The following is a 26,793-nucleotide window of genomic DNA, read 5'->3' on the forward strand; positions in this document are numbered from 1 at the left end:
CAGAATACCCGTCCCTCCGCCCATCATTGGCTTGGTTGAGTTGACAGGTTGGTATGTCTCGTCAGGCCCCGAATTAAACAGTTCGGGTCAAGACGTTGCGCAGAATATTGCTGCCCTCAATAAATTCTCTTCACTCCATGAATGGCGTGCTCTCAGTCGCGTTCACAGCATATCCAGCTTAAGCCCCTTGGTCGTGTGCCATATTACTGAGGTGGGTACTGTTTGCGCGACTGCGTCGCATCATGTCGAGCGTAGTAGGTAGTAGGATCAAAGCGTTTGCGGAAAAAGGACAAATATCGAAGCATGGGAATAAAAGCAAAAAAAAAGACAAAAACTCAGGAAAGCGAGACCTCAAACAGTGTTTGGGGCATTGGCGCTCGCTCTCGCAATCGAGTGGGCGCTTAAAGCGTCGTCATACAAAGTATCCATCCCAAGGGGATGGGGTATAGGCGGGCCGTAGAACTGTACATGCCGCCTCTTAGGGAATTGAGACCGGCTATTGCACATGTCCTTGGGTAGGTTTGCCGGGGGGGCGTGTTCGTGTATTCCCGTCCGCCACTGGATGAGTTCTCCCGATAGAATCGGATGGTAGTTCCAGTTTCTCAGAAATCCGTGGATGAGGGTGATAGACAATGCGGACTCTGGCCTGTATCTGGTGGGGGCCCTACGCCTGCGAAGATTGGGCAGGCGACTGGCGACTCCAATTCTCCGAGCCCCTGCTGCGGTATCCTCCACGTCCACGGCCCCCACGGCTGCCCTGTCCGTTGGTCTGCCCACTAGTCTCATGGGAACCAGAGGCATCTCTTCTACTGTTGCTCCGATGGCTTCCCCGGTTGCCCCTGCTAGGCTTGCTATGGCCGCCCCGACCTCCACGACCAGCCACAAACGGAACAGTGACAGATTTAGCCACAGGCATGCCTGGGAAGTGGATTCGCATAGCGTTACCGCCGCTCACAGCCTCCGCAGCAAAATAGAACGGCTCCATGACGGATGGTTGCACCACAAACCTCCTAGGGAGTGGCTTGTTCGGAGCCTCAGCAGGCTGCCACGCAGCATCGGGGAATTTGTGTGGGAGTTTGACGTGCGGCAGTGATCCTATCTCCGGCTCATCAAAGCACTCCTCAGCCATGGGCTTGGAGATGGTCGTCTTTACCACAACGGCCGGGGCCACCGCAGGCGAGCGACCAGGCAGAGATACTGTCGCAGAATCTTCATGGACGTGGTAGTCCAAAGCATTCTTGCTCGCCGGATCAACTCCCATAGATTTCGGCGGCGAGTGCTTCCCATTATTGAGCAAGTTGTTGAACTTTCGCTGCCAATCCTGCTGCGAAGTCTCATCCGAGCGCCGGGATTGATGGTGTGCAGGCTGTGCCCGGGCAGCGTCCTTGTATGGCGTCGGCGACGCCCATGCGAAGGGAGCACGCTTAATCGACTCCGGCTGCGAATGAGACGCAGACATGGCCGGCGGGAGCTTCACAATAGGCTGCGGCTTTGGAGGCTTGGGGAGCGAGACATGAGGGTGCCCTGTATTCCCTTCATAAGCGGGATGGCCTTCCATTGTCGGGGGTGGTGGAGTTGGAGATTGGGCCCTCGAACGGGGTCCCGATAGACCATCGCCACGGACGTCCTTGACTGGGAAGAAACGTGACGATGTCCGTCCTTGCGAGGAGGCCCCCTGACCGCCCTGAGATAAGACAGAGCTGCTCCCTGAGCCAATTACTCCGGCGTGTGGTGACGGTGCAGGACCCTCCCGAGGAGGCGTTGTTCTCGAAAGCTCCTCCCCAGATCCTTGCCACGGGCGACCAGACTGGGATGTCTGCGAGTCTGCGGGAGCCATTGGTCGCCTGGTGCCATCGCCAGCGACACTCACCGGACGCCAAGTATCCTTAATGGATGGCTGGGCATCCTCAAGCGCCATCTCTCGCTCAGCCAGCTGGCGCTCCCTCTCAGCTCTCTCTGCCAGACGTGCGGCACCCATCTTCTTGTCATTTTCGGCAACCGAGTTGACCCACTTGTTGGTAACATCAGAAGCTGGTTGCCCGTAGCGGGATGGACGAGACCCAATTGGTGCAGGTGGCTGGTGCTGTCGAACTTGGGAAGGCTCTCTGGGCTCTCGAGAAGCGCCCGGAGGCGCGATAGGCGGTGGTCCCTTTGCGGGTGGCGCCTCCGCGACTGACGAGCCGGGGATGCGCCCTAATTCAGGGTTGAAAGTACCATTACCTAACCCTCTGTCATTATTTGGAGATCCCCACACGTTTCGCGGAGGTTGGGACCCAGGGGCCCAAGAAACGAAGCGATCAGGGCGGGATCCAGCCCATGTGGGTTGCCTCGACTCTTGGCCATGCGAGAGGCGTCTAGGACCCGTTGCAGGGGGGAGGCTAGCCTCATTGTGCGAGACAGAGCGGTTGCTTGGTCCACGAGTTCCTTGTGAATCCTGAGCTTCAGCGTCGCCACCAGTCGGTTGTCCTGGAGAAGATTGAGTTGGTTTTGAAGCAGGCTCTGGTTGTTCCCGTTGTTGGATTTGAGTAGGCTTAACAGGCTCCTCAGCGGGAGAAGCATCAGGCTTATCGCTCTTCTTCTTGGGGGGCGGTCCCATCGCGTCAAGCTTCTTCTGGATACGCTCGCGCCTTGCCGCCTCCTCAGCCGCCTCTTGCTCTTGACGGCGCTTCCGGGCGAGCTCAGTCTTCTCACGCATGAGGCGTTTCTGGTACTCTACATCGTCTATCATTTGAGGTGCAGGGGGATGAAGCGGCGCCACATTCACACCAGCAGGGCCAGGTTGGTGCATGGTGGCAAATGTGGCCCCAGGAGATGGTCTTTGAGTGTATCCTGGCTGGGGGTGCTGCTGGTATTTGCCTTGGTTCGGGCCTGACCCCGGGATAGCTACTGGTGAGATAGGACTCTCCATAGATCCAGCTTGGGACGGCCTGCGTGCAGTAAGAATCTCGGGAGGCGGCATATGACCGTCACTACCTTTGCTCGAGCGCTGGAAAAACGATCCACTACCGCCGCTAACGTTAGAGGATCCTCGTCGCCGTCCAAAGTGGCCATCTTGGCTTGTCCTATGAGTCTGAAAAGCGCTCGATGGTTCGGCAGGTTGGTCACCGGGAATTGGACGCTGCAGGACTGAGGGGTGTTTGGCCTGATCTGACCTCAACGAGCCTCGTCGGTCGAGTACAGGTTCGTAGCGTCCGGACTGGGAATTGTACAGCTCACGATTTCCATGGGAAGCTCCATCTCGCCATGTCGAGCGGCTGAAATCATCAGCAGCGATCTCTCTCAGCGGAGGTCCTGGAGCACCCATGCCCCTCGGAGGCAACGGTTCCTTGACAAAACCTCTAGACGAGAGAGTGGGAGGTTCAGAGGCAGCTGGTGATGCCTTTTCGACTGGAGGCAAGGTGGCCCAGGGGGATTTTGCAGGTTGCTGTGGTGCCGGTGGTTTGGCCACCAGAGTTGGCCTTTCCGGAGCAGCCCCTTTGAGTACCAGGCCTTTGCCAGTGGCCAAACCGGCAGGTTTAGCGTGCGGCTGGATGGTCGATAGTGGTGGGGCAGGCGGTTGCGCTTGACCCTGCAGCTGACCGTTCTCGGCTACGACATCGTCTGCCTGGGGGTGTATCTGAGGTTCATCCGTATGTGGTAATGTGGTCTTGGTACCATCAGTCCAGGTAATCGCCTCGGGGGCCCAGTCATCATCATCATCGTCGAGGTCGGCCCACTTGTTCTGTCCCTGCGCATCGTCTTCATCGAGGCGACTAGCCACATGAATACCATACTTTTTCAGTTCCTCGTCTGTCAACTTCTTTGGGTCGGGAGTAGGAGTGGCTAGGCATCCGAGTTAGCATTAACCGAAAAAAAGTGCATAATTTCAAGCAGACGTACGTCTATTCTTGTTCCACACCGCGTTGGGATCGGGCGCAGACGCCGGTTTCCCTCCATTCACCCCTGATGATCGGGGGCCAGAGTCGCGTGTTCCGCTTCCTGTTTTTGCGACCAACCGTGGCCTGGATGCGGACGGCGTTGCAGATCCAGGGGGAGGTGTGCTGGAGCCAGACTTTGACTTGTCGCTGACCTTTGAGGTGCTAGTAGGTGTTGCCGCCTTGGATGCGAGGAAAGTCTTGTTGACTGAAACTGCCTTGAAGGTGGCCGGCTTCTTGACGGATGATGATGTCCGCGCATGACTCTTATCGCCATCCTTGAGCTTCCCCTCGGTATCTGACCCGCCACTAGCACTGGCATCAGTCGAGTTGAGTTGATCCTCCACATTCGTGATGTGCTTGTTCTCGATTTCGTCGTGGCTAGTATTGCCATTCAGAGCAGGCGATCCGGAGTCAACATCGTGAACAGAACTGGACTATTACGATGGTTATTTGTCGCTCTTGTATGTGCCTTCTTCCTGACTCGTACGGTTTCAAGAACAAGAATAGGGGGCGGGAAGATGGACTTACGGGCTGAGTCTTCGGCGAGGCAGAAACATCAGCAAGGTCATCGACGGAGGGCGCCGTGGCCATCATACGTCGTAGAGGGGCGCCGTTCGTGATGCGACGGTGGCTCAAGGGCAGTCCAGCGCCTTTTGGAGTATCGAGGGAGTGCGCCGAGCTGACGAGCCGGCCTCAGGTGTCGAGGTCAAATATCGTGTGAGGTAAAACGTGATCGCTGTCCTACGGGTCACAAAGAGCGACAGGGCAGGCCGAGGGGGGTTCGCAAGAACGGATCGCGGGGAACTCGGTTGCAAGTGCCAAAAGTTTCGCCTCCGCTGCCTCGCCTCGGGGTGTTGTTTTGATGGAAGGGGTCGACAATCCAATCTGAGGGTGGTGATTGGGGGGAGATGTTCCTTTGCTGGAGAAGCGACAGTGATGAGGTGCTGTGCAGTTGAGGTCGGGTGCTGATTTTCGAAGCTGCTGCAGGCGGCCTAATTCTGGCCTAGCGCTTCAGCAGGGCGGCTGCACCTGGGAGATGGGCAGCTTTGGAGCCTGCCCGCTGGTAAGCCCCCCAGCCGTCAGGCCAAGGTAGGTACGTACCTGGTAGATCCGCGCGCTGGGGACTAATTCGGCTTAGCCTCAAGGATTCAGTCTGGCATCAACGAGTAAACGAAGGTTGCTGGAAGGCACATTATCGTCGAACATACACAAACGTCAAACCAGACGCATGCCTTTGAATTAAATGGTTATGGGATAGAGTGTATCTGGGCACAGGCGGTGACTTAATTTCGACAGCGAGCTGCTTGGCGGGCTATCATCACAGAAGCCGAGACTACAGAGTACTAGATTGTGCTCCCAACATTAGGAACCAACGTTCCATAGCCCTGTTGTTTGATCAAACCAACTTCGGCAACTACAAGCAATTGGTGAAAGGCATGGAAGAGTTCTCGGCTGCACTCCGGTATGCATCATCACAGAAATTAGGGATAGCGTTATAAGTAGGAGTACAAAGGGAATCTTGTTTTGCGCGAAGACACGCTCTAGAGGTTCCAGTTTATGTACACGGCCCTACAATAGGGCACAATCCAACCCGTCCATGGCTGCTCTTTAGTGAGCATTGTTCTTGTGGTGGCCTGCGAGTAACAGTTAGTCGGGCAAGTCCAAGCGTTGTATGGCAAGATATACGCACGGAGATGGAAGTAGTAGTTCTGGGCATAGCCGACGCCAATCAGGAACACCAGGAAGTGGATGATAGCTAGACAGACAAGTAAGTATACCGGCGGTTCCGACATGTAGACATAAGGGGGGGTTCTCGTACGCGTGACGGAAGCGTTCTTGCCGAAGTACTTGGCCTGGTAGCGGCCGAGGAGGCCCTTGGCCTTGATCTCGGGGGCGGCACCTCGGGGGAGCTTCTCGTAGAAGCTGACGACACGCTGCATGCGCAGAGCATCGGGAGCGGCGCCAATCGCCTGCGTGTAGCCATTCTGTCAGCACCCTGTCCCCTAGCATTGGCCCGACCATCGCGGCTTTCATCATCCGTCAATCGGTCCCGGCGACCAACTCTCCGATCGTGCAAATTCTCTCCATAATCAAACGAGCGGGGTTATTCGTACCTTAGGCGAGGCAACCTGCAGGGTCTAGTGTTAGCAAAACTCTCTTCCGAGTGTGATCGCTTTTACCGAGGACTCACCTTGGGGGGGATGAGCGTCGAGAGCGCCCGGCGGGTGACAAAGCTCATGATGGCGGTTGTTGGGGGATTCGAATCGTAAAATTCAAATTCCTTCTGTCTGCCTCGCTTCCGTCGAGACGTTCAATTGCAGTGTCGGGTTGGGAGATTCGAGAGGAGGGCGTTGACGATGATTCCCGCAGCTCAAAGCCGAAAAGCACTCGTCTCTCGGGAAGAATCGTTGTTCCGTGCTAGCCAATCAGCGCACCCCACTTTCATATTGCACGCAGCCGAACCAACTTCAGTTCCATCGCTCGCCTCCAAGTCCAGCTGGCTCTGTGTCAACTTTCGTCGAGACTGCAATTGAGACTCGACTTCGCCATGGCCGCCCTCCGAACGCAGACCGCAGCTCGGCTGCTGCGAGCAGCCTCCTCCCCTCGAGTCACGCTATCCGCCGCTCCCCGCTGCTTCCAAAGCACCTCCGCGACGCCTCCCGTCCCCAGCGGCCCTCAGGAAACGAGCCAGCCCAACTACAACGTCCCGCACGACAAGGCAACCTCGTACGCGACTTCGGCGACTGCATAGATGGATAGCGTGCTAATGTTTGCCGCCAGGACATATACCCCCGTGCCGAAGCGAGTCCAGGATGGGTCCGAGGAGGGCATCCTCACTGCCGCCGTGATATCCGGCGCCCCGATGGAGCTGCAAGCACGCACAGTCCGGTCCGTCTTCGATCCCGACACATTTCATCAACTAGAGAGTTTAAACTAACGAGATGTAGCATCTACAAGGAGGCCAAGCCTGCTACCCAGTCGGGCAACTTCCGTGGCGAGCACTGGCGCATGGACTGGGACATCCTTGCCAAGGGTCACCGTTGGGAGAACCCTCTGATGGGCTGGCAGTCCTCTGGCGACTTTATGCAGGGCACAAACATCGACTTCAACAGCAAGGAGGATGCCATCCGCTTCGCTGAGAAGCAGGGCTACGAGTACTTTGTCCAGGAGCCCAACTCCCGGAAGTTCGCACCCAAGGCGTACGCCAACAACTTCCTATATTCGCCTAAGAAACTGAAGCACATTCGAACCAAGTAGGCGTAGAGGTCCGAATTAGAGGCATTGTACATATTCTCTAGACTCAATGGCACTTTCCTCTGTCTGATGTTCAATGATAAAATATTACTAGTGATCCTGTGATGGAAAGATCGTCATTCGAAAGGTGCAAATTAAGCACGAAGTGCTATGGTATAATTCCCAGAACGCCGTGCATGACGGTCGTAATTCATGTTTGTTCCCGAACCCCAGCCTGCGCCTGTCGTCAATCCAATATACGCTTAACCATGTCCATAGTGTGGCTTGTGCCGCCGGTATCGTTCCACGTCCCAAAACGCCGTGAAATCATGAAGAGCAGAGAATCTCAGGTTGTCACCATCGGATCATGTCCGTTCTCGCCGCTCTGACCGCTCTGGTCAGAGCTATCTAATTCATCACCATGCAGCCCAATATCGAGCCTGTCCGGCAGAGGTAGTCCCAGTTCTCGAGATCTATTTTCGGCCCAGCAGCGCATTTTGACTAGGTTGCGAATCCCAGCTATGGTCCGCTTAGAACGACTTGCAATGATTGCGTTATTGACGCGTTCTGCTGCATCCTGGCGCAAACTAGGGTCGAGAAGCGCGGCAAGCTGCGGCTCAAGTGAGTCATGGGGGATCATCAATAGAGCCATCGTCTTCTCCAAATCCTCCAGAAACTGGGGGTTCGCCGGAGCACGTGGACCCAAATGCTCTGTGGCAAATTTCAATGCCTGGGTTATGTCACCGCCAGCAACGTTGCAGGTCTTGATGAGCTCAACCAGTTGAAGCCTGAGTAAAGAGAAATGGAGAGCCTCATCCTCTTCAAGTATCTATCAACTTGTTAGACCATCTAGAGCAATATGTTCGGCGGTAACAAAGTTATGGTTGGCAAGGGTGGTCATAAAAGGTGGTTGTTTTTCATCCAAGGGCCAGATGGCCCTATGCGTGGTGCATGTATAACTCGTGTTCTAATCATGATGGGGAGGAGAAGAGAGGTATGAAATACTGTCGACGTACCTCAGGATCAACCTCGTTTAGGGCTTCGATGGCGGACTCGAAATTGCCTCTATTGATATGCTGGCGAATCTTCCATCGAGCCTCAATAAAATCCTGATCATCTTGGGGGCTGAGATTGGCCTCCTTCGAGAAGTTTTCAGCTGCCTGGGGATATCCCTCCATGGTCAGGTAGTCTAAGATCAATGCATTGATGTCGCTATCCAAATTGTCAGTCCCCGAATATGCGCGAAATCTGCAAGAAGAGTGGATATGATGCGACAATCAGGAAAAAAAGATATCGTTTTCTCCGCATGGAATTTCTAGGAGAGATTCCCATTGATAGTATATTCATCACGTCGACAGGGCCAGGTTCGGTATTTGAGTCACAGGAAGTCATGATCGTACCTCTTAGGGGGCTTCGCCTCCCAGATCCTCCGATCCCAGTCATGTTTGATAGGGGTGGTGGTCGAAGAAGACGACGTCTATAAGTAGGGTCAGCTAATGCCAGGTATAGAGGAACGCCCAGAAACCCCTCAAAGTCACGTACCATGGTGCTGACAGTCTTCAACGTTTGTCTTCAGCAGCGTGAGGCAAAAGGACACAGTTGTGGTCCCTAGACGGTTGCCCCCCAAAGGTGCACCCGGGCAAGACTAAAACCAGTGCATTCAGTGCATTTGGATGACGAATCGACCAGCGTGAGGCCAGGCGAGTCGATGGGTTGGAAGTTTGTGGTGCAGAGAAGAAGTTTGCAGTGATGGAGAAAGCTGGAGTTGGAAGAAGGAAAAGCTGTGGACCGGCTGATTGAGGTCGGGCAAGCTGAAGTGGGACACCGTGATGGCCCAATCACAGGTCTCCATGCCGAGCTTGCTGCCCTGAGTGGGCGTAGGTAGCCCTGCTGTGGGAACCATCCACCCGTGGACCTCACAGGCGAATCACTGTTCTCACTAATACGGCGTTACGCCTCCCCTCACCACCTACTCGTACCTAAGGTAGGTACTTAGGCACGGTGTTGCCAGATAGCACTTCATCCCCCTCAAAAAACAGTTACTACTACCTAGGTAGATGATCCCGTTCGCAATACTCAAAGGTTGAGGGCTACAGCGGGTTCCGCCGGAACCAAGCCTCGTATTAATGTTTAAAATCTGTACATTGAAAGACCTTCTACCGGTACTCAAAGACCGAGCAAGCTTCCTTTCCGCTACTAGCGCAATGCAGCCAGAGCTCTCGAGCCAGGCGGTCATCGCCGTCCTACGACTTCGGCTCTCCGTTTAGATCTGGCCGTAACAGATATAATACCCGCCTATATTGTTTCATTCTACGATCGTCCCAGGCGCTCTGTTGCGAGTACGAAGCATCTCTGAGGTGGAAAACCTGACCACCGTCGCTTCTCATCATCTCCATTTCCCCACTTCTGCTTCACGCTCTTTCCAACCATCCGTGAACGACCTGTGCCTACTGGCCACACGAGCTCTTCCTTGGATGTCCATTGGCTTCATAAGCATAGTCTCGCATCGCCTCCGCGTTTCAAGGACCAGCCATTGTTGTAGCCTTGCAGCAGCATTAATCCGGACGTGCTGCCTCGCCGACGCCCCACGTGTCACAACTCGACTCCAGGCCACACAACACCCGCCAACCGCAGAGTTATCTCCCTGCCACCTCAGATATGAGCGCACTTGAGAGTCACGTTACCGTCCAGAAGCGGGCCTACTACTCTCCGCCATGGGCAGACGTCAGCATCATCGCGGTAGCGGGCAGCTCGGGGTCGGGCAAATCCACAGTCGCCCAGGCGATAGTCAGGAAGCTCAACCTGCCCTGGGTTGTCATCCTGTCAATGGCATGAGCACCCTCGTGTAGTCCGTAAAAAAGATGGAAAGACGCCCAGGCTAACCCCAGGGCTAGGACTCGTTCTACAAGACACTGACCCCAGAGCAATCGAAGCTGGCTTTTGCCAACGAGTATGATTTTGACTCGCCCGAGGTACCTTCATAGAGTCATACGTTTCGTGCTTTAAACTCACCACTTTGCCTCAGGCCATAGACTTTGATATCTTGGTTGATCGTCTGCGAGATCTCAAGGCTGGGTACGTACGATTGTCTAGGACCACAGAGAGGAGGTGTGCTAACATCGCCCGAAGAAAACGTGCGGAAATTCCCGTGTATTCCTTCGCTAAGCATCAGCGGCTAGACCATACCACGTCTATCTATTCACCCCATGTTCTCATTCTGGAAGGAATCTTTGCCCTGTATGATCCACGGGTCCTCGAACTTTTGGACATGGGTGTACGTCTGATACACATATCAAGCCCGCTTGGGTCCACCCGGAATTGGTGTTGATAATTTCTGCAGATATACTGTGAGGCCGATGCAGACACCTGCCTGTCCAGACGAAGTAGGCCTCCCTGCGTCTCAGAGCAAAAGCAAGTACGCTAACAGTCTACCAGTTGTGCGCGATGTTCGCGAGCGAGGACGTGACATTGAGGGTTGTATCAAGCAGTGGTTTGGCTTTGTGAAGCCAAACTTCGAAAAGGTGCTTTTCCCCATGTATGTTTCATTCTAGGAGGGACCACTGACCAGGTCCATCAGTTCGTTGAGCCTCAGCGGAAGAAAGCTGATCTCATTGTGCCACGAGGAATAGAGAACCGAGTGGCCCTTGGTGAATACAAAACCCGCTCTCGCCATGAAATCTAACCAAATGCTTACGATTTTCAGAAATGATGGTGCACTTCATTGAGCGGAAACTCTTTGAAAAATCCAGGCATCACCGTGAAGCTCTCTCAAGGCTAGAGGCAACTTGCAAGGAAGAACCACTATCGGACCGTGTTGTCATCCTAGACGACACGCCCCAGCTCAAATTCATGAACACTATCCTACACGACATTGACACCAACGCTGAAGACTTCATCTTTTACTTTGACCGACTAGCAGGCCTCATTATTGAGCAGTAAGTTTTGGGCGCCGATATCAAGAGATAAAAAGACAGCCAAGTAACATGACAACAGGGCGCTGAACAATGTGCACTTCAAGAGCCTGACAGTTGAAACACCCCAAGGGTACAAGTACCAAGGACTAACGGCAAAGGGGGAGGTCAGCGCCGTAATCGTCCTCCGCGGGGGTTCGGCGTTTGAGCCGGCCTTACACAAGACAATTCCGGATTGCAGAACTGGCCGCGTTCTGATTCAGTCGGATTACTCAACCGGTGAACCAGAGCTTCACTACCTCCGACTGCCCGATGATATCGACAAGCACGAGAGTGTCCTACTGCTCGATACCCAGATGGCCAGCGGAGGAGCCGCGCTCATGGCGGTCCAGGTTCTGGCCGATCACGGCGTGGCGTTGGACCGGATCGTCCTGGCCACGTACTCGGCAGGCAGGGTGGGGCTGCATCGTTTGACGAGCGTGTTCCCCGAAATAACTGTCGTTGTCTGCAATATTTTGGCAGACCAGGAGCCGCGATGGATCGAGAAGAGGTATTTCCGGTGTTAGTGGGCTCTGGTTCTAGGCAAGCAAGCATCTTGAGTACCAGCGTAAACATATATATATAAGCATTCCAACGGTTAAGACAAACCAGACAATTTTGAATTCTTCACAAGATATAGCCAGAATCAACCCCTTAGCTCCCGCTCGTCTGCTCGATGTTACATTTAGTACAATTATTTCTGCCGACCAGCTGCTGTAGGGTACTTGGCACTTAGTTGGCGAGGGAAGGGACTGCACTCAAAATGAGACCATTCTGACTACTATGTACCTGCGCTGTATATTCTCTCCTCAATAGCGGATCCGGACCCATAGGGAAGAGTGAGCAACTTTCTTGGAATACGAAGTGATGCGTTCATATGATGCTGGTACTGCCAGGGGTCCGGTTGCACGGCACGCGTTAATAGGTAGTACGAGAGTACTAGGTAGAAAGAGCAAAGATTGTAATGCGTAGCACGGAATAGTATCAGGGAATAACGGATGGGCCCCAAAACGCGTGAATACTCAATTGAATATAAATCACAATCTATTAGACGTAAATACGACGAATAAACTGCTATCCGGTCCACAAATACATGAGAGATGACAATCGTGCCAGGTACTTATATTGATGAGTTCCTGCTTTTTACCACCTCTTGCCCGGGCCCGCCGGATCATCGATGTGATGGGGCCAGTGGGGGACAAAAATATGGATCACTAGGCCAGCGCGAAGCCTAGCACTACTGCTTGTCTTAATGTGTGTTCCTACCTATGACGCCACTGCCTGCGCGCGCATCATCCTTACAACTTGGGACACATAGCTGCCTTCAATGGGCAGGTACCTTACCTAACACCGGCATCATAGGCCAGTGAGGGCAATTTATCTCAATTCGGCCCTTCGTCCAATTCGGAGCTTTGCGACCAGCTCTGAACATGAACCCTCGACATCGCTCCCCCATCAGTCGAAGCGCCTGAGACCCTATCGCCCGGTTCAAGATCCATGGGCTCCTCCCTCTGAGCTCCCCCTTGAGCTTCGCTCTCGTACCAGCCTAGGTAGTACCAGGCACACATTCCAAGAGGCTACTTTGAGCACCAAAGATCCTTGCAATGCCATTATCCTCGCTCCGTGCGCCGACGCGCTCCATCGCAGCTGGACTGCGATGCCCAGTCCGTAGCACCATACTGTCGAGATCAATCGCCTTCCCATCCCAGTCGCGCGGCATTATCAACGTCCCCGGGTCCGGCCATGTCGTCAGGTCGAAGCGCCCACACCTTCCGAGCCACTTCTTCGTCCGCACGCTATCGGGTAAACCACTGCCCCAAGCCAAGTCGCAGTTCCTCATCTTCTGCTACCGGGCGGCAGCATTGGTCGGTGCCTCCCTAACCATCGTTGGTGTTGGCATCATCGCCTTCTTCATCTACGACGCATCAACCTACAAGGAGCACAACACACATAGCGACATTAATGTCTCGCAATTGGCTCTACAGCCCCGGAGGGGAGGCCCCAAGAACCTTCCTATAGCCGAAGTCTTTATCGATGACAATGATTCGGAAGCAAGTCGCAAGCTGAAGGACAAGCCCCGGCTGGTCATTCTCGGCGGTGGATGGGGTGGCGTAGCGCTCCTTAAAGATCTGAGCCCCGATGAGTACCACGTCACTGTCATCTCACCGAGCAACTATTTCCTCTTCACGCCAATGCTGCCATCCGCAACAGTCGGTACGCTGGAGCTGCGGTCCCTAGTCGAGCCCATTCGTCGCATCATCAGCCGTGTCCATGGTCACTTCATTCGTGCCAAAGCAGAAGACATTGAGTTCTCAGAGAAGCTAGTCGAGGTCGCCCAGATTGGCCCAGAGGGCGAGCCGACCCATTTCTATGTTCCTTACGATAAGCTGGTCATTGCAGTCGGCTCAACCACTAACCCCCACGGTGTCAAGGGCCTGGAAAATGCCTTTTTCCTCAAGAACATCGACAATGCCCGGGGAATCCGTAACCGAGTCATTCACAACTTTGAGCTTGCTTGCCTCCCCACTACGTCAGATGAAGAGAGGAAGCGACTTCTCTCTTTCGTCGTCAGCGGTGGTGGGCCAACTGGTGTTGAATTCGCCGCCGAGCTGTACGACCTGCTAAACGAGGATCTTTCCCGGCTCTTCCCTCGCCTTTTGCGGAATGAGATCTCTGTCCATATTATTCAGAGTCGGAGCCATATTCTCAACACCTACGATGAAGCCGTATCCAAATACGCCGAGGAGCGCTTTGCCCGTGACCAGGTCAATGTCATGACCAACGCGCGGGTGAAGGAAGTCCAGCCAGAGAAGATTATATTTACTCAGAAGCAAGATGATGGGTCCATCGTCACGAAAGAACTCCCCATCGGGTTTTGTCTGTGGTCGACGGGTGTGGCGCCAGCACCCCTAAGCAAGAGAATTTCTGAGAAGTTGGGTTGCTCTCAGACCAATCGCTATGCTCTCGAGACCGATACGCATCTTCGTCTGAATGGTGCTCCACTTGGCGACGTGTACGCCATCGGAGACTGTTCCACAGTTCAGAATAACGTCGCGGATCACATCGTCACGTTCCTGCGCGCTCTTGCTTGGAAGAGTGGTAAGGACCCTGAGACTCTCCAGCTGCACTTTAGCGACTGGCGTCAAGTTGCAAAGGACGTGAAGAGGCGCTTTCCCCAGGCCCGTGACCACCTCAAGCGTTTGGACAAGCTTTTTGCCGAGTTTGACAAGGACCAGTCTGGGACGCTCGATTTTGGAGAACTCCGCGAGCTCCTGAATCAGATAGACAGCAAATTGACCTCGTTGCCGGCGACGGCTCAGCGTGCCCATCAGCAAGGCCGGTACCTGGCACAGAAGTTCAACAAGATGGCCCGCATGCACGATGGCCTATCGGCCAACGATATTCGTGACGGCGACCTCGATGATGCCGTATACAAGGCGTTCGAGTACCATCACCTAGGCAGCTTGGCGTACATTGGCAATTCAGCCGTCTTTGACCTGGGTGAGGGTTGGAGCATTGCTGGTGGACTTTGGGCTGTTTACACCTGGAGGTCAGTGTACTTTGCGCAGAGCGTAAGCCTAAGGACGAGGATTCTCCTGGCCATGGATTGGGCCAAGAGAGGTCTGTTCGGACGAGGTATGATGACCCCCCGCATGACTCCATATAGCATGGCGCGCTGACCAACCCATAGATATGATAAGTTTCTAACGTAGTATCAATACCACGTCTGTCGACACACATATGCCATTAAGTTCACCTGACACTTCGATGATAACTGGTATGTCAACTCATGCAGCCTGTTGTCATGGGCAGTATCAGTCGCATGACCTTTAGGAAAGCCACAATCCCATAGTTACTAGTTCAGAATAGGGGCGTTATTCGGAGCAAAACCCAATCAATTCAATCGCTAGCCATCTATAAGACGAAATCCTTGTGCGTCCATTTCTCTGTAAGCTTCCTCTTGGCCTGCTTCTTGAAGGGAAGATGCCTGCGAGCCTCAACCTTGCCGCGGACCAGCATACTCCGATACCGATCCTTAAGCAGGTTCCCCTCAGGTCGCAGCAACCGAAGACTCTCCTGCAGCTCATCGGGCAGAACCAGCTCTAGATCCTTTTCCGGGAGCTTGTACTTGCCAATCTGTTTCCTTCGCAGCTTCTCCCCGCTAGTCTCAAATTCCCCGTCAGCGTCAGAGTCATTCTCCTGCTGCTGAATGAGCGCCTTTCTCTGCTCACGCTCCTCAATCTCCAACGCAATGTCCTTGATGCGCTGCTCCTGCACGCGGCGGGCTTTCGTGGCGGCCTTGTGCTTAGCTAGGCGCTCATCTTCCTTGCGGCGCTTGGTCCTGTTCCGCTGAGCGGGAGTCTTGCGCTCCGGGCGCTTGACGACGGGTCTGCCTCCGTCCTCGACGCCGCTCTGGACGCCTTCCCACTCAGAATCCTCTTCCCACTCAGACAGGTTTGCCCTCGCTTCCGCGGCTTCCGCTTCGGCCGCCGACCGCGCAGCGGCCTCCTGCTTCAACCGGTCCGCCTCTAGGGCAGCCAACCGCGCATTCTCAGCCTCTAGGGCCTTCTGTCCCTCTGCAGTGAGTCTCTCCTCGTAGTCTGTGAACATAGGGTTGTAGCTGTATCCGCCGGTCGGCTTCTTAACGGCGGGCACCTCCTTGCCGTTGGCTAGCAGAGACAGAGGCTTCTGCTTCATCGACTTGGGTGCCTTGGCCTGGACCTGCTCAGGCAGAAATTCCAAGGCGGCGTCCTTCTTAGGCTGTTGAGTGGGAACGTCATCCCACATGTCATACGTAGCATCGCGGACCTCGATGGTATTGTCATGCTGGCCGTCGGCAACCTTCTTGAGGCGGGCGAGATCCTTGTGGGAAACCCAGTCGGTGCGCTGGCGCTTAGCAGGGACTATTCCGTCGGTTGTCTTGGCGCTGGGGCGCTTTCGCATAGATACGGCCGGGACGGAAGAGCGCTGGGCAATGATCTCGTCGGCCTTGAGACCCTTTTTGGCGTGCTTGGGAAACTTTTTGGGGATCTTGCTGTCGCCCTTCACGTCGATGGTGAAGAGGTCTACAGAAGCCTTCTCCCTAATGACACCTCTGAGAAAAGAAAAGTAATGTCAGTAACCGGGCGCATGTGAAGCAGGTGGAAATCCTTACCCTTGAATGATTTCCTCGTTCAGGTCTTTGAGACCCTTCTCGACTTCGGTCACATCGACATTCTTCCGCCACGCCTTCTTGCCTTTGCGAGAGGGCTGGTTGTAGGTCTTGGGGGCCTCCCCAGACCCAGAAGATAGAGGCTGAATCACAGGCATTGGGATGGTTCAGCGACTGGATTCAAACCGAGAATTTAGACAATAATCGGTTGGTGATGGTCGATGATATGGCAAGTGGTGGGGGAAGACTTGATGTGCTTCCAATTTTTTAGTGGAGACCCTGAATCTCCTATCAGAACGGCGCTAAGCCTGATAAGCTCTCCGTAAGAGACGGATCACGGATGGCCCCATCCCCCCAGCTCGGCTCAACTCCCTTTCTGGGCCACGTGCTGCTACTGGTCAACTCAACCGTCAATCAGGCACTGACTGCTTGTGGTCCTGCCAACTTCCAAGCTGTCGACAATTGACCTCACTTCCCAGGTCACCCTCGATCAACACTAGCTCCAACGTTCTACACGACTTAGAATATACTAGCAGCTTGGCCAGATTTCTCCACGATTCTCGGCGACCGTCCCTGAGGCCAGAGACGAGCTCCGCTGTCCCCCCCCCCCTCAATAACAACCCCGAATCGACCCCTGGAGTGGGTAACTCGACAATATCCGTCAAGATGGCGCAGGCAGGAGGATCATACAATAACCCCTTGAAGAAGTTCAAGTACGTTGGACTCGTCCTGGAGCTTCTCGTTGGCCATACTAATGCTTACGACCAGGTTGGTGTTTCTAGGGGAGCAGAGTGGTATGTCAGATGCCGAGGCAGAGGTCAGCGGTGGACGCCCTACTAATGGCTTCTCGCGACAGTGGGAAAGACTTCTCTGATTACAAGATTTATGTACGACTCGTTCGACAACATGTACCAAGCGACCATTGGTATCGACTTTTTGTCCAAGGTCTGGAGCTCCCCATCGTACGATCACCAAGACCACAGAAACTGACCCAAGGGTAGACCATGTACCTCGAGGACCGGACGGTACGATTACAGCTATGGGACACCGCCGGACAGGAGCGATTTCGTAGTCTGATTCCTTCCTACATCCGCGATTCCAGCGTGGCGGTGGTTGTCTACGACATCTCCAGTGCGGCCCCCGCCCCAACGTTTCTTAGGCAGCGATCACGAGGTTAAGGCAACAGCTAACCATGTGTTCAAGATGCGAAATCATTCCAGAACACCAAAAAATGGATCGATGACGTCCGGGCTGAGCGAGGTAATGATGTTATCATTGTGTTGGTGGGCAACAAGACCGATCTCAACGACAAGCGCGAAGTCACGACCCAGCAGGGTGAGGAAGAAGCGAAGAAGAACAACCTTATGTTTGTGGAAACGAGTGCGAAGCTCGGTCACAACGTCAAAAATCTGTTCAAGAGGATAGCTCAGGCCCTGCCGGGAATGGAGGGATCCGACGCCGCTGCCCAGGCTTCCAGCCAAAGTACGTTACTCCCCACACTTAGCACATTTGTCACGCTGACCTCGCCCAGTGATTGATGTCAAGACAAACTCTTCGCAACCCTCGCAGGAGGGCTGCTCTTGCTAAAGAGCCAGAATGACCACGAGCACATGACGCGGGGTCCAGCTGTCGGGCGCCCCCCCAGAAACACCGATGATGAGTTTCGATGCACGATGCAGGATATCCAGCGTAACAGCGGACCGAGCATGGAACTTGTATAATACAGCCAAAAGAAACGAGCTACGATCGTTAAATATATAACCTAATGCCTTCGTTGACTTCCGCGACTGATGGTTCCTGGATCTGGTAGTCGACGATATCCTGAATTTTGATTTTTTTTTCCCCCAATTATCAAAAAAAACTGATCATGTCGCCCTCTGGACATCCACCGTCCCTTCCGCCGTTCCAAAGTACGCCGCAACGGGCTTCTGGGCCTGCCCCTCCTTGCCCAACCCGACAGCCTCGGCTCCATTGAAGCCATGGAACAGGCCAATCTCGACGATACCCGGGATGCTCAGAAGCTCGTTGGCGAGCTTGCTCACCTCCCAGACGCCGTTCTTGCCAGAGCCGTCGGCCCCGGCGAGGAGGTCCTTGGGCAGCAGCAGGGGTGGGAACGGCGCATCAATGATCCACATGCCATTGTCGGTAACACACTCGCCGGCCTTGCTCGGGAGACCGGAGCGGACGGCTGGGTTCGGCGAGCCCATGGCCTGGAGACGAAGCAGCACGTCCGGCGCAGAGAGAGGGAGAACCTCAATAGGGATGGTTTTCCACTTCGTGCAAAGACGGGGGGACTGTTTCCGGTAGTCTAGTGACGTGTTGTCAGCATGTCTGAGATGGATATGCGAATCTCGCTTCCATGTTGAACTTACCGGCAACGGCTACAAACTTCTTGGCCGTCACTGCGACCAGCTTCTCCTGGAACAGGCATGCGCCTCCGCCCTTAATGAGGTTCAGGTCATCATCCACCTCGTCCGCACCATCGAAGCACACGTCAAGCTGGACCGGCCGGCCATCAACGACGGGCCGCTCGTTGAGGTTTGCTAGAGTCAGCCCCGCCGCGCGGATGAGACCCTTGGACTGGCTACCGGTAGGCACAAAGACCATCTGACCGTAAAATGCCGGGCCCTTGGAGACGATGGCATCCACGACATATACCACGGTACTGCCGGAGCCGATGCCTACGTACCGGTGTGACGGGAGAAGATGCTCATCGACAGCCTGGAAGGCTGCGAGCTTCTTAGCCGATTCGACGAGCTCGACGGCAGAGGCCATGGTTCTTGTGGGATGGAAGTTGTGATTGGTGATGGGTGATGGTGATTGGGTATAGGGTAGCGACGGCACCGTGTAAGCAAGTCCAAGAGATTGTTGTCTCGTCGTGGTATGGGCTCTGCTAAATTGTTGATTGATAAAATATACGAACGTCCTTGAATTGGGCAACTGGGATGCCGGATGATTAGGTTTAAAGAATGGGGCTGGCGGCCGGGCTAGGTGAAATGACGTAGCTGCTGCCAGATGTTTGGTGGATGAGAGACTTTTAGGTGCTTGGGCAACGGTGCACATGAAGATTCGCCCTGGAACCAGCCTGGTACGTGCAGTGGTTGTACGGGAGTTTAAAATGGAGTAGGATGCGGGATGATTTCAACCCGCCTTGTAGAAAAAAAAGCACTTTAGAGCATTGTCGTCACTTCCAGTGGAGTCCTATCGGGTGTTCGAGGATCCAGGACATACCTAAACGCACTGACAGATGGGGACAATGACATGGTGGGCGTCGCGATGCCTGGGCGTGCTGTCGTAGTGCGACGTTCGGTGGGCTCGTTCTCGGGCCAAGCCGCCGAGCGCAAAACACCAATCGCGGAGATCCTAGGCTGAGGTGGGATGTTGAGTGTTGGTTGACTCGGTCTCGTGATATATCACGTGTAGTTTTCACGTCCATGCGGCAGTCTCGGCTTATGGTGGGGCGGGAAGGGGAAGCACTGAATGCATTAGGACTAGTTCGAATGCCGCCCCAACTTCCAGCAATCAAACACTGAGACACAAACTTGTGGACAGCTCTCGCTAGATGACACGCAGCACACTGCCAAGCGGTGAGAACTTTAAGGCGGCGCCGCTGCCAAGGTGGGACCCTGGAAGAACTGCACCCATGAGACGCTTGCATCACTTCCGCCGCCACCGAGTCTGCGTTAGCATTGTCAGCTCACCACTTTGGCTTCTTTTTCTCCTTCCTCCACAGATTCTATATCGGAAATCAGAATCAGGAACATTTCTCACCGGCGCCAACCATGTCGAGATTCACAAGGCTTTATTTTCGGGTGCCACGCGCCAAGGTAAGCACGCTCTTGCTAGGCCCTTGCAACGGACGCTTGGGGAGGTTGGGATCGATAAATCCTCTTGGGTGCTGACCTTGGGCCCACAGAGCCTCTTCGGCATTATCAGCCTGCAGACGGCGACGGAGCTGATTATACTGGCACTCATTTTCAACAAAGTTACGGGCGTCTACGGACTGCTGGCCATCTTGACTGGCTACCAGCTGTCATTCATGCAGCTGTCGACCTACCTCTACTCGATCGCCGTGCTGGCTGCGCTTGTGTATCTGATGCCGCACATTCGACGCCAAAACCCAGTCGAATGCCTTGCGCTAGCGTGGCTGTATATTGCCGATACCATCATCAACACATTCGACACGGCTGTGTTCGGTCTTGAGTGGTACTTCGCGAACGGTTCGCCAGAGGAGAACGAGAACATCCCGGAAATGGTCGCGCAGGGCATCGAAAATCTGCGCAAGGAGAGCGCCCAGCATGGGGCTGTGGTGCCGCACGAGACGGCGTCGAGCATGGTGATGATCGCGGCGCTGACGCTGGTTCGAGTGTACTTTGGGATTGTGGTGATGTCGTACGCGCGGGATGTGCTGCAGAGGCGGATGCAGGTCTTGGTGGTCGAGGGCCGGTCGGACGTAGTGGACGACAAGGACGGTCCGTTTGGACGCGAGCTGCCGGGCGGTGATGGCCGCCGTGGTCGGCTAGGAAGGCTGATGGTGTCTGTCGGGAGAGGATACTGGCTGGAGCAGCAGGAGGCTGAGGATTGGATGGGGGATACGTATTCTATGAACGGGGCCAAGCAGGCGGCCCAGCTCTCGTGAACTAGCGGACCGGGAGTGGTGGTTCATTGACGGTGGGTAGTGGTTTGGCCTATGGGCATTTCCTTTGGTGGCGAGTACAGCACACATGGAAGCATTTGCACCCACATATAATAATAATACTAATCCTAATACTAGTGGAAGAGACGGATATCACGTAATAATATCTAATTTCCTACAGCATGCAAACATGGAACAAGGCTGAAGTCGGGCATCGGGTGGTGGACTGGTGGTGGTTGCATTGTGTGAGCATGGACTCCGGCATTCGGAGGGGCCTTCGGGGGATGCATTTCGCCATTTGCGGCATTGTCGGGCTGTCGGCCATTGTGGGGCACCAGATGTTGCCAGCGTCTCGGGACTCGGATTATTCTCGCTGTACGTCTTCAGGCCCAGGATCTCAAAGCGGTGGCAAGACGACATTTAGTGGCATCTGACCCCGCTACGAATCCAGCGGTTGCAATTGGTAATGGAGGGGCCGCACTGTTTGTGGCACGCTGGAGCTGCTGCAACCTCCAGAACAGCCGATCACGCAATCCTCCCCAAGGGTCCCGTCTGCGGGGAGGAATTTTCTCTGGTGCCGCGTCGCTCTTGCGCCATACTGTCATTCTCGCCTCCATCTTCCCGTTGAATGAGTGAAATGTCATCGTCCCAGTGGAGTCGTTCCTGTGCTAGTAGCAATTGCCTGGCTGCCATTCGTCTCGAGCTGGTCAAGACCCCAAACCCGGTAGCCCAAGCGAGACGGCCCCTTGAGCTCTAGACGACTAGGCCCTCATAATAATACATCCCAAGGGCTGTCCCCCCCTTCCCGCCTTCATCATGGCCTTTCTCTTCCGATCCAGCTCCGTCGACAATTCCAAGATGGATGCTGCTGTTGCTTCACACCAGATTCGCACGCCTGAAGAGGCTGGTACGTGATGATGCTTGCCCCTCCATCCACTGCCAGAAGCAATCCATCAGCTTCTGGAGAGATATCCCCCCAAGAACCGGACACTGACAGTGACCAGTGTCGAGAATCGCATACCTGGCCAGCGATGTCATCGTCTCGGTCCAGCCTTCCCTGGCCACCGAATCGGCCTTCTCTTCACACCTGAAGCGCTACGCTGGCCGCAAAGACAAGAGCCTCGTTGCCCAGAATGATGAGGCAGTTCCCGAAGTACGATTCGGCCCAGGAATAGACAACCAGCACTGGCGCGGATGCTAACAAGTCCGGTAGATCCAAGCGGTGAGGCACAATGCCGACCCTCTGCTGTCCGTCTTCGCCCCGATCCGCTCCGGAAAGCTCGTCTCCGTCACGACCACCTCGACTATCCTGCTCGCCTCCATTTCCCACCTCTACAAGCTCGCACAGTACCCCGTCGTCCTCCACGTCTCCCTCGAACCCCGCCGCTTCGCCGATTACTCGGTCATCACAGCCATTAGGAATTCCGGATGGACTTTCCTTCACTCCGAGTCCCTGCAGGAGGCGCAGGATATGGCCTTGACGGCCCATGCCCTGGCTCTGCGCACCGGCAAGGGTGTTGTCCACTTCTTTGCCCCCGGCACTTCGGCTAACGATCAGCCTATTGGGGTCGAGGATGCGTCCGTGGTTCGGGACATCCTCGACATCGACAGTGTGAGGAGGTTCCAGGCCGGAACTATCTCCGTCTCCGGCATCTACGCCGACGATGGCCACGTTGCCGTGTCCTCTAACCTCCCAGAGCCCCCCGTGGACGGGCGGGCGCAGGCCGACAAGGCCAGCAGCAGCCTGCAGCCGCCGGCGAGCGCTGTTGAGTCCAAGGTGACGTCGGCTGGCACCTCTGTCAAGACGAGCCGCGCCAGCGAGTCTGGTGACTCTGACGCCTCCGTGTCTGTCGCTACCACCGTGGAGACGGCGCCCCCCCAGATCACCTCCGCAGACATCTACGACTCTGCAACGCGCATCTGGGCGCAGCTGAAGAACGCTGTGGGGAGGGCCTACAGCCCCTTCGAGTACACCGGCCCCCCGGGCGCGACCAACGCCCTCTTCATCTTTGGCTCCGATGCCGGATCTTTTGGAGAGGTCTTGGATGATGCAAAGCCCGAGGATATCTTCGCCAATGCTGCCATAATCACACCTCGCCTGTACAGGCCCTGGATTGGGTCCAAGCTGGTTGAAACCATTCCCAAGTCCATCAAGAGGATCGCTGTTCTGGAGCAGATCCACCGCAAGACCACCAAGTGGGGACCCACTCTGATCGATGTTCTGACGTCCGTCAAGAGCGGCCCCGGCGGTGTGGAGCACATTGTCGGCTACCAGCTGGGCTACGTTGATCCTAAGGTCATCACCCAGGCTCTCCGCGGCATCCTCCAGAACCTGACGTCGCCAAAGCCCATCCAGAACCTCGAGGTTGGTGTCCGGGACGCTCCTGAGGATAAGTCGGAGTATGGCCTTGAGACACCGACCCTCGAGACCGCCTACACCAAGATTCTGGACCAGCTCTTTGGCAAGAGGACATACATTGCCAATGCTACCAAGTCCCAGAACACCGGCATCTCCGCTACCGTCTCCGCAAGCCCTGAGTTCGGATTCGGATCTCTTCTTGCACGCAAGGATCTCCGGACCCGCTTTGTTGCTGAGGCTAAGGCTGCGGCTAGTAGTAAGGAGTTTATCACTGATGCTCCCAGGAACTGGATCGCTAAGTGGGCTTTGAATGCTGAGGACCCCAGCAAGGCGTCCGAGCTTGCCGACGATGTTATTGCTAGACTGGAGACGGACGGTTCGCCTTTAGCCCAGAAACTTCTTTCCAACAAGGGTCTCTTCCGCAAGGAGTCGCTGTGGCTCACTGGCTCCGACGCCTGGTCCTATGACTTGGGCAACTCTGGTGTCCACCATGTCCTTGCTTCCGGGGAGAATGTCAATATGCTCATCATCGACTCTACCCCTTACTCTGAGAAGGCTGCTGCTGATGCTGAGAGAAGGAAGAAGGATATTGGTCTGTATGCCATGAACTTTGGCAACGTCTACGTTGCCTCTACTGCCGTCTACAGCTCTTACACTCAGGTTCTCCAGGCGCTGCTTGAGGCTGACAAGTTCAACGGTCCCTCCGTGGTCCTGGCGTACCTGCCCTACTTTGGCGAGAGCGACTCGCCTCTCACTGTTCTCCAGGAGACCAAGAAGGCTGTCGATACCGGGTACTGGCCTCTGTATAGGTGGAACCCCGAGAATGAGAAGAAGGGCGAGCCTAACTTCACCCTTGACTCGGAACTCATCAAGAATGAGCTCAAGAAGTTCCTTGAGAGAGACAATCAGCTAACTCAGCTCATGAAGAAGGAGCCCAAGTTCGCGGCTAGCTTGGCCCAGGACTATGGAACCGAGGTACGTGCCCAGCAGAAGAGGAAGGCCAAGGATGCCTACAACCAGCTGCTGGAGGGTCTCCTTGGTGCCCCCCTGACCATCCTCTACGCCTCGGATAACGGAAATGCTGCCAATCTGGCCAAGCGCCTCGGAAACAGAGGCCGTGCCCGCGGTCTTAAGACGGGCGTCATGTCCATGGAAAACTACCCTCTCGAGGACCTGCCCAGCGAGGAGAACATTGTCTTCATCACCTCCACTGCTGGTCAGGGTGAGTTCCCCCAGGATGGTTTGGCTTTCTGGGACGCTATCAAGGACAGCACCGACCTTGACCTGGCCAACGTCAACTTCTCCATTTTTGGACTGGGAGACAGCCACTACTGGCCGCGGAAGGAGGACAAGATTTACTACAACAAGCCGGCCAAGGACCTTGACAGGGTTTTGACCAACCTTGGTGGCAAGCATCTGGCTGACATTGGCCTCGGCGACGACCAGGACCCGGATGCGTTCCAGACCGGGTACCAGGATTGGGAGCCCAAGATCTGGACTGCCCTTGGAGTGGACAAGGTCGAGGGTCTGCCGGAGGAGCCGCCGCCAGTTACTAACGAGGACATCAAGCTGGCATCCAACTATCTCCGCGGTACCATTGTTGAGGGCCTGAACGACACTACAACTGCTGCCATCTCCGCCTGGGACCAGCAGCTCACCAAGTTCCACGGCACCTACATGCAAGATGACCGTGATGTTCGTGATGAGAGGAAGGCTCAGGGCTTGGAGCCTGCCTACTCCTTCATGATCCGCTGCCGACTGGCCGGTGGTGTCGCCACGCCCCAGCAGTGGGTTCAGATGGACGACATCAGCACGGCTCTCGGTAACGAGACTATGAAGCTTACGACCCGCCAGACCTTCCAGTTTCACGGCATCGTTAAGGGCAAGCTCAAGCCCGCTATGCAGGCCATCAACCGTGCCCTCATGACCACGATTGCCGCCTGTGGTGACGTGAACCGCAACGTCATGTGCAGCTCGCTCCCTACCCAGTCCAAGTACCACAAGCAGGTCCACGCCGTCTCCCAGAAGATCAGCGACCACCTGCTCCCCTCCACGTCAGCTTACCACGAGATCTGGCTCACGGATGAGGACAACAAGAAGACCCAGGTGGCTGGTGACGCTGTTCAGGACTTTGAGCCGCTTTACGGACCGACCTACCTGCCGCGCAAGTTCAAGATCACCATTGCCATTCCTCCTCACAATGACACCGACGTGTATGCTCACGACATTGGTCTGATTGCCATTAAGGGTAAGGATGGCAACCTTGAGGGTTTCAACATCCTTGCCGGTGGTGGCATGGGTGCCACTCACAACAACAAGAAGACGTACCCCCAGACGGGCCGCATGTTCGGCTACTGTGCTGCCGAGGACGCCCATACCGTATGCGAGAAGATTATGCTCGTCCAGCGCGACAATGGTGACCGCAAGAACCGCAAGCACGCCCGTCTCAAGTACACCATTGACGACATGGGCGTCGATGTGTTCCGTGGCAAGGTTGAGGAACTGTGGGGCAAGACCTTCGAAAAGGAGCGCCCCTTCGAGTTCAAGAGCAACGTCGATACCTTTGGCTGGCAGAAGGATGAGAACGGCCTGAACCACTTCACCTTCTTCATCGAGAACGGTCGCATCGAGAATACGCCCGACTTCCAGATGAAGACAGGTCTGCGGGAGATTGCGCGGGTGTGCAAGGGCGAGTTCCGCTTGACGGGCAACCAGCATCTCATCATGAGCAACATTGCGGATGAGGACGTCCCCGCCCTCAAGGAGCTCATGAAGAAGTACAAGCTCGACAACATCCAGTTCTCGGGACTGCGCCTCAGCTCGTCCGCCTGCGTTGCCTTCCCTACGTGCGGCCTCGCTATGGCCGAATCGGAGCGGTATCTACCGGTGCTCATCTCCAAGCTCGAGTCGTGCCTTGAGGAGAACGGCCTGCGTCAGGACTCGATCGTCATGCGCATGACGGGCTGCCCCAACGGCTGCGCCCGCCCCTGGCTCGCCGAGGTGGCATTTGTGGGCAAGGCCTACGGTGCGTACAACATGTACCTGGGCGGCGGCTACCACGGGCAGCGCCTCAACAAGCTGTATCGCGCTAGCATCAAGGAGGACGAGATCCTCGAGATCATGAAACCCCTGCTCAAGCGGTACGCGCTCGAGCGCCAGGAGGGCGAGCGCTTCGGCGATTTCTGCATCCGCGTCGGCGTCATCAAGGCCACGACCGACGGGCGCAACTTCCACGACGATGTAAGTACCATTGGACACGAATCGTATCGTCAGAGACTAATAATGGATGGCAGGTTGCGGAAGAGGAGTCTGACGAGGAATGAGAATGAGGATGAGAATGAGGTTGATTCATTTGCATGACGTTAAAAGAAACATATCCCTGTGCATCTTGGGCAATTGGGCGGCGCAACCGGTGGACCTTTATATATATTGTCTTACACACACCACGAAACTGAATTTAGAGCCTCGTCAAGGCTGGCTTCGGCCAATTTACATCTTTTACATCAAAATGCAGTGTGCAACATGCTCTTGAATGATATGACAAC

At 55.2% G+C, this 26,793-nt stretch overlaps 11 protein-coding genes across 11 annotated transcripts; 6 read left to right on the forward strand and 5 right to left on the reverse strand.

The window, feature by feature from the left end:
* Window positions 1-664: 664 nt before the first annotated feature.
* Window positions 665-4,511, reverse strand: ACO1O0_004631 (uncharacterized protein; the record flags this gene model as incomplete). The annotated part of the gene is made up of 5 exons (XM_083194070.1): window positions 665-2,193; window positions 2,253-2,466; window positions 2,537-3,822; window positions 3,880-4,351; window positions 4,446-4,511. The coding sequence occupies 5 exons, from the start codon at window positions 4,509-4,511 to the stop codon at window positions 665-667; spliced, it is 3,567 nt and encodes a 1,188-aa protein (XP_083051018.1).
* A 1,014-nt stretch (window positions 4,512-5,525) lies between these two features.
* On the reverse strand, window positions 5,526-6,156 carry ATP17 (F1F0 ATP synthase subunit f; the record flags this gene model as incomplete). Its single annotated transcript, XM_083194071.1, has 5 exons — window positions 5,526-5,551; window positions 5,608-5,673; window positions 5,737-5,902; window positions 6,032-6,046; window positions 6,109-6,156. The coding sequence occupies 5 exons, from the start codon at window positions 6,154-6,156 to the stop codon at window positions 5,526-5,528; spliced, it is 321 nt and encodes a 106-aa protein (XP_083051019.1).
* Window positions 6,157-6,465: 309 nt separating this feature from the next.
* NdufS4 (ETC complex I subunit conserved region-domain-containing protein) lies at window positions 6,466-7,175 on the forward strand (the record flags this gene model as incomplete). The annotated part of the gene is made up of 3 exons (XM_083194072.1): window positions 6,466-6,644; window positions 6,699-6,806; window positions 6,866-7,175. The coding sequence occupies 3 exons, from the start codon at window positions 6,466-6,468 to the stop codon at window positions 7,173-7,175; spliced, it is 597 nt and encodes a 198-aa protein (XP_083051020.1).
* A 322-nt stretch (window positions 7,176-7,497) lies between these two features.
* Window positions 7,498-8,696, reverse strand: ACO1O0_004634 (CTLH/CRA C-terminal to lish motif domain-containing protein; the record flags this gene model as incomplete). The annotated part of the gene is made up of 4 exons (XM_083194073.1): window positions 7,498-7,980; window positions 8,168-8,363; window positions 8,552-8,628; window positions 8,694-8,696. 4 exons carry the CDS (start codon window positions 8,694-8,696, stop codon window positions 7,498-7,500), a joined length of 759 nt encoding a protein of 252 aa, XP_083051021.1.
* Window positions 8,697-9,809: 1,113 nt separating this feature from the next.
* URK1 (uridine kinase family-domain-containing protein) lies at window positions 9,810-11,628 on the forward strand (the record flags this gene model as incomplete). The annotated part of the gene is made up of 9 exons (XM_083194074.1): window positions 9,810-9,965; window positions 10,046-10,123; window positions 10,177-10,226; window positions 10,281-10,425; window positions 10,492-10,534; window positions 10,587-10,672; window positions 10,729-10,798; window positions 10,855-11,086; window positions 11,145-11,628. 9 exons carry the CDS (start codon window positions 9,810-9,812, stop codon window positions 11,626-11,628), a joined length of 1,344 nt encoding a protein of 447 aa, XP_083051022.1.
* A 1,077-nt stretch (window positions 11,629-12,705) lies between these two features.
* ACO1O0_004636 (uncharacterized protein) lies at window positions 12,706-14,781 on the forward strand (the record flags this gene model as incomplete). Its single annotated transcript, XM_083194075.1, has 1 exon — window positions 12,706-14,781. The coding sequence occupies one exon, from the start codon at window positions 12,706-12,708 to the stop codon at window positions 14,779-14,781; it is 2,076 nt and encodes a 691-aa protein (XP_083051023.1).
* A 235-nt stretch (window positions 14,782-15,016) lies between these two features.
* On the reverse strand, window positions 15,017-16,411 carry ACO1O0_004637 (ribosome biogenesis protein Nop53/GLTSCR2; the record flags this gene model as incomplete). The annotated part of the gene is made up of 2 exons (XM_083194076.1): window positions 15,017-16,196; window positions 16,257-16,411. The coding sequence occupies 2 exons, from the start codon at window positions 16,409-16,411 to the stop codon at window positions 15,017-15,019; spliced, it is 1,335 nt and encodes a 444-aa protein (XP_083051024.1).
* A 508-nt stretch (window positions 16,412-16,919) lies between these two features.
* ryh1 (Rab family GTPase YPT6) lies at window positions 16,920-17,840 on the forward strand (the record flags this gene model as incomplete). The annotated part of the gene is made up of 6 exons (XM_083194077.1): window positions 16,920-16,966; window positions 17,022-17,047; window positions 17,110-17,198; window positions 17,255-17,384; window positions 17,457-17,735; window positions 17,785-17,840. The coding sequence occupies 6 exons, from the start codon at window positions 16,920-16,922 to the stop codon at window positions 17,838-17,840; spliced, it is 627 nt and encodes a 208-aa protein (XP_083051025.1).
* A 278-nt stretch (window positions 17,841-18,118) lies between these two features.
* RKI1 (ribose-5-phosphate isomerase RKI1) lies at window positions 18,119-19,028 on the reverse strand (the record flags this gene model as incomplete). The annotated part of the gene is made up of 2 exons (XM_083194078.1): window positions 18,119-18,561; window positions 18,626-19,028. 2 exons carry the CDS (start codon window positions 19,026-19,028, stop codon window positions 18,119-18,121), a joined length of 846 nt encoding a protein of 281 aa, XP_083051026.1.
* A 1,007-nt stretch (window positions 19,029-20,035) lies between these two features.
* On the forward strand, window positions 20,036-20,892 carry ACO1O0_004640 (Inositolphosphorylceramide synthase subunit Kei1-domain-containing protein; the record flags this gene model as incomplete). The annotated part of the gene is made up of 2 exons (XM_083194079.1): window positions 20,036-20,080; window positions 20,170-20,892. 2 exons carry the CDS (start codon window positions 20,036-20,038, stop codon window positions 20,890-20,892), a joined length of 768 nt encoding a protein of 255 aa, XP_083051027.1.
* Window positions 20,893-21,705: 813 nt separating this feature from the next.
* On the forward strand, window positions 21,706-26,571 carry MET5 (sulfite reductase (NADPH) subunit beta; the record flags this gene model as incomplete). Its single annotated transcript, XM_083194080.1, has 4 exons — window positions 21,706-21,796; window positions 21,894-22,042; window positions 22,103-26,488; window positions 26,542-26,571. 4 exons carry the CDS (start codon window positions 21,706-21,708, stop codon window positions 26,569-26,571), a joined length of 4,656 nt encoding a protein of 1,551 aa, XP_083051028.1.
* Between the last annotated feature and the right edge of the window lie 222 nt (window positions 26,572-26,793).

Source organism: Amphichorda felina, assembly GCF_050947745.1.
Source record: "Amphichorda felina strain 45539 chromosome Unknown scaffold_4, whole genome shotgun sequence".
Taxonomy (NCBI): domain Eukaryota; kingdom Fungi; phylum Ascomycota; class Sordariomycetes; order Hypocreales; family Bionectriaceae; genus Amphichorda; species Amphichorda felina.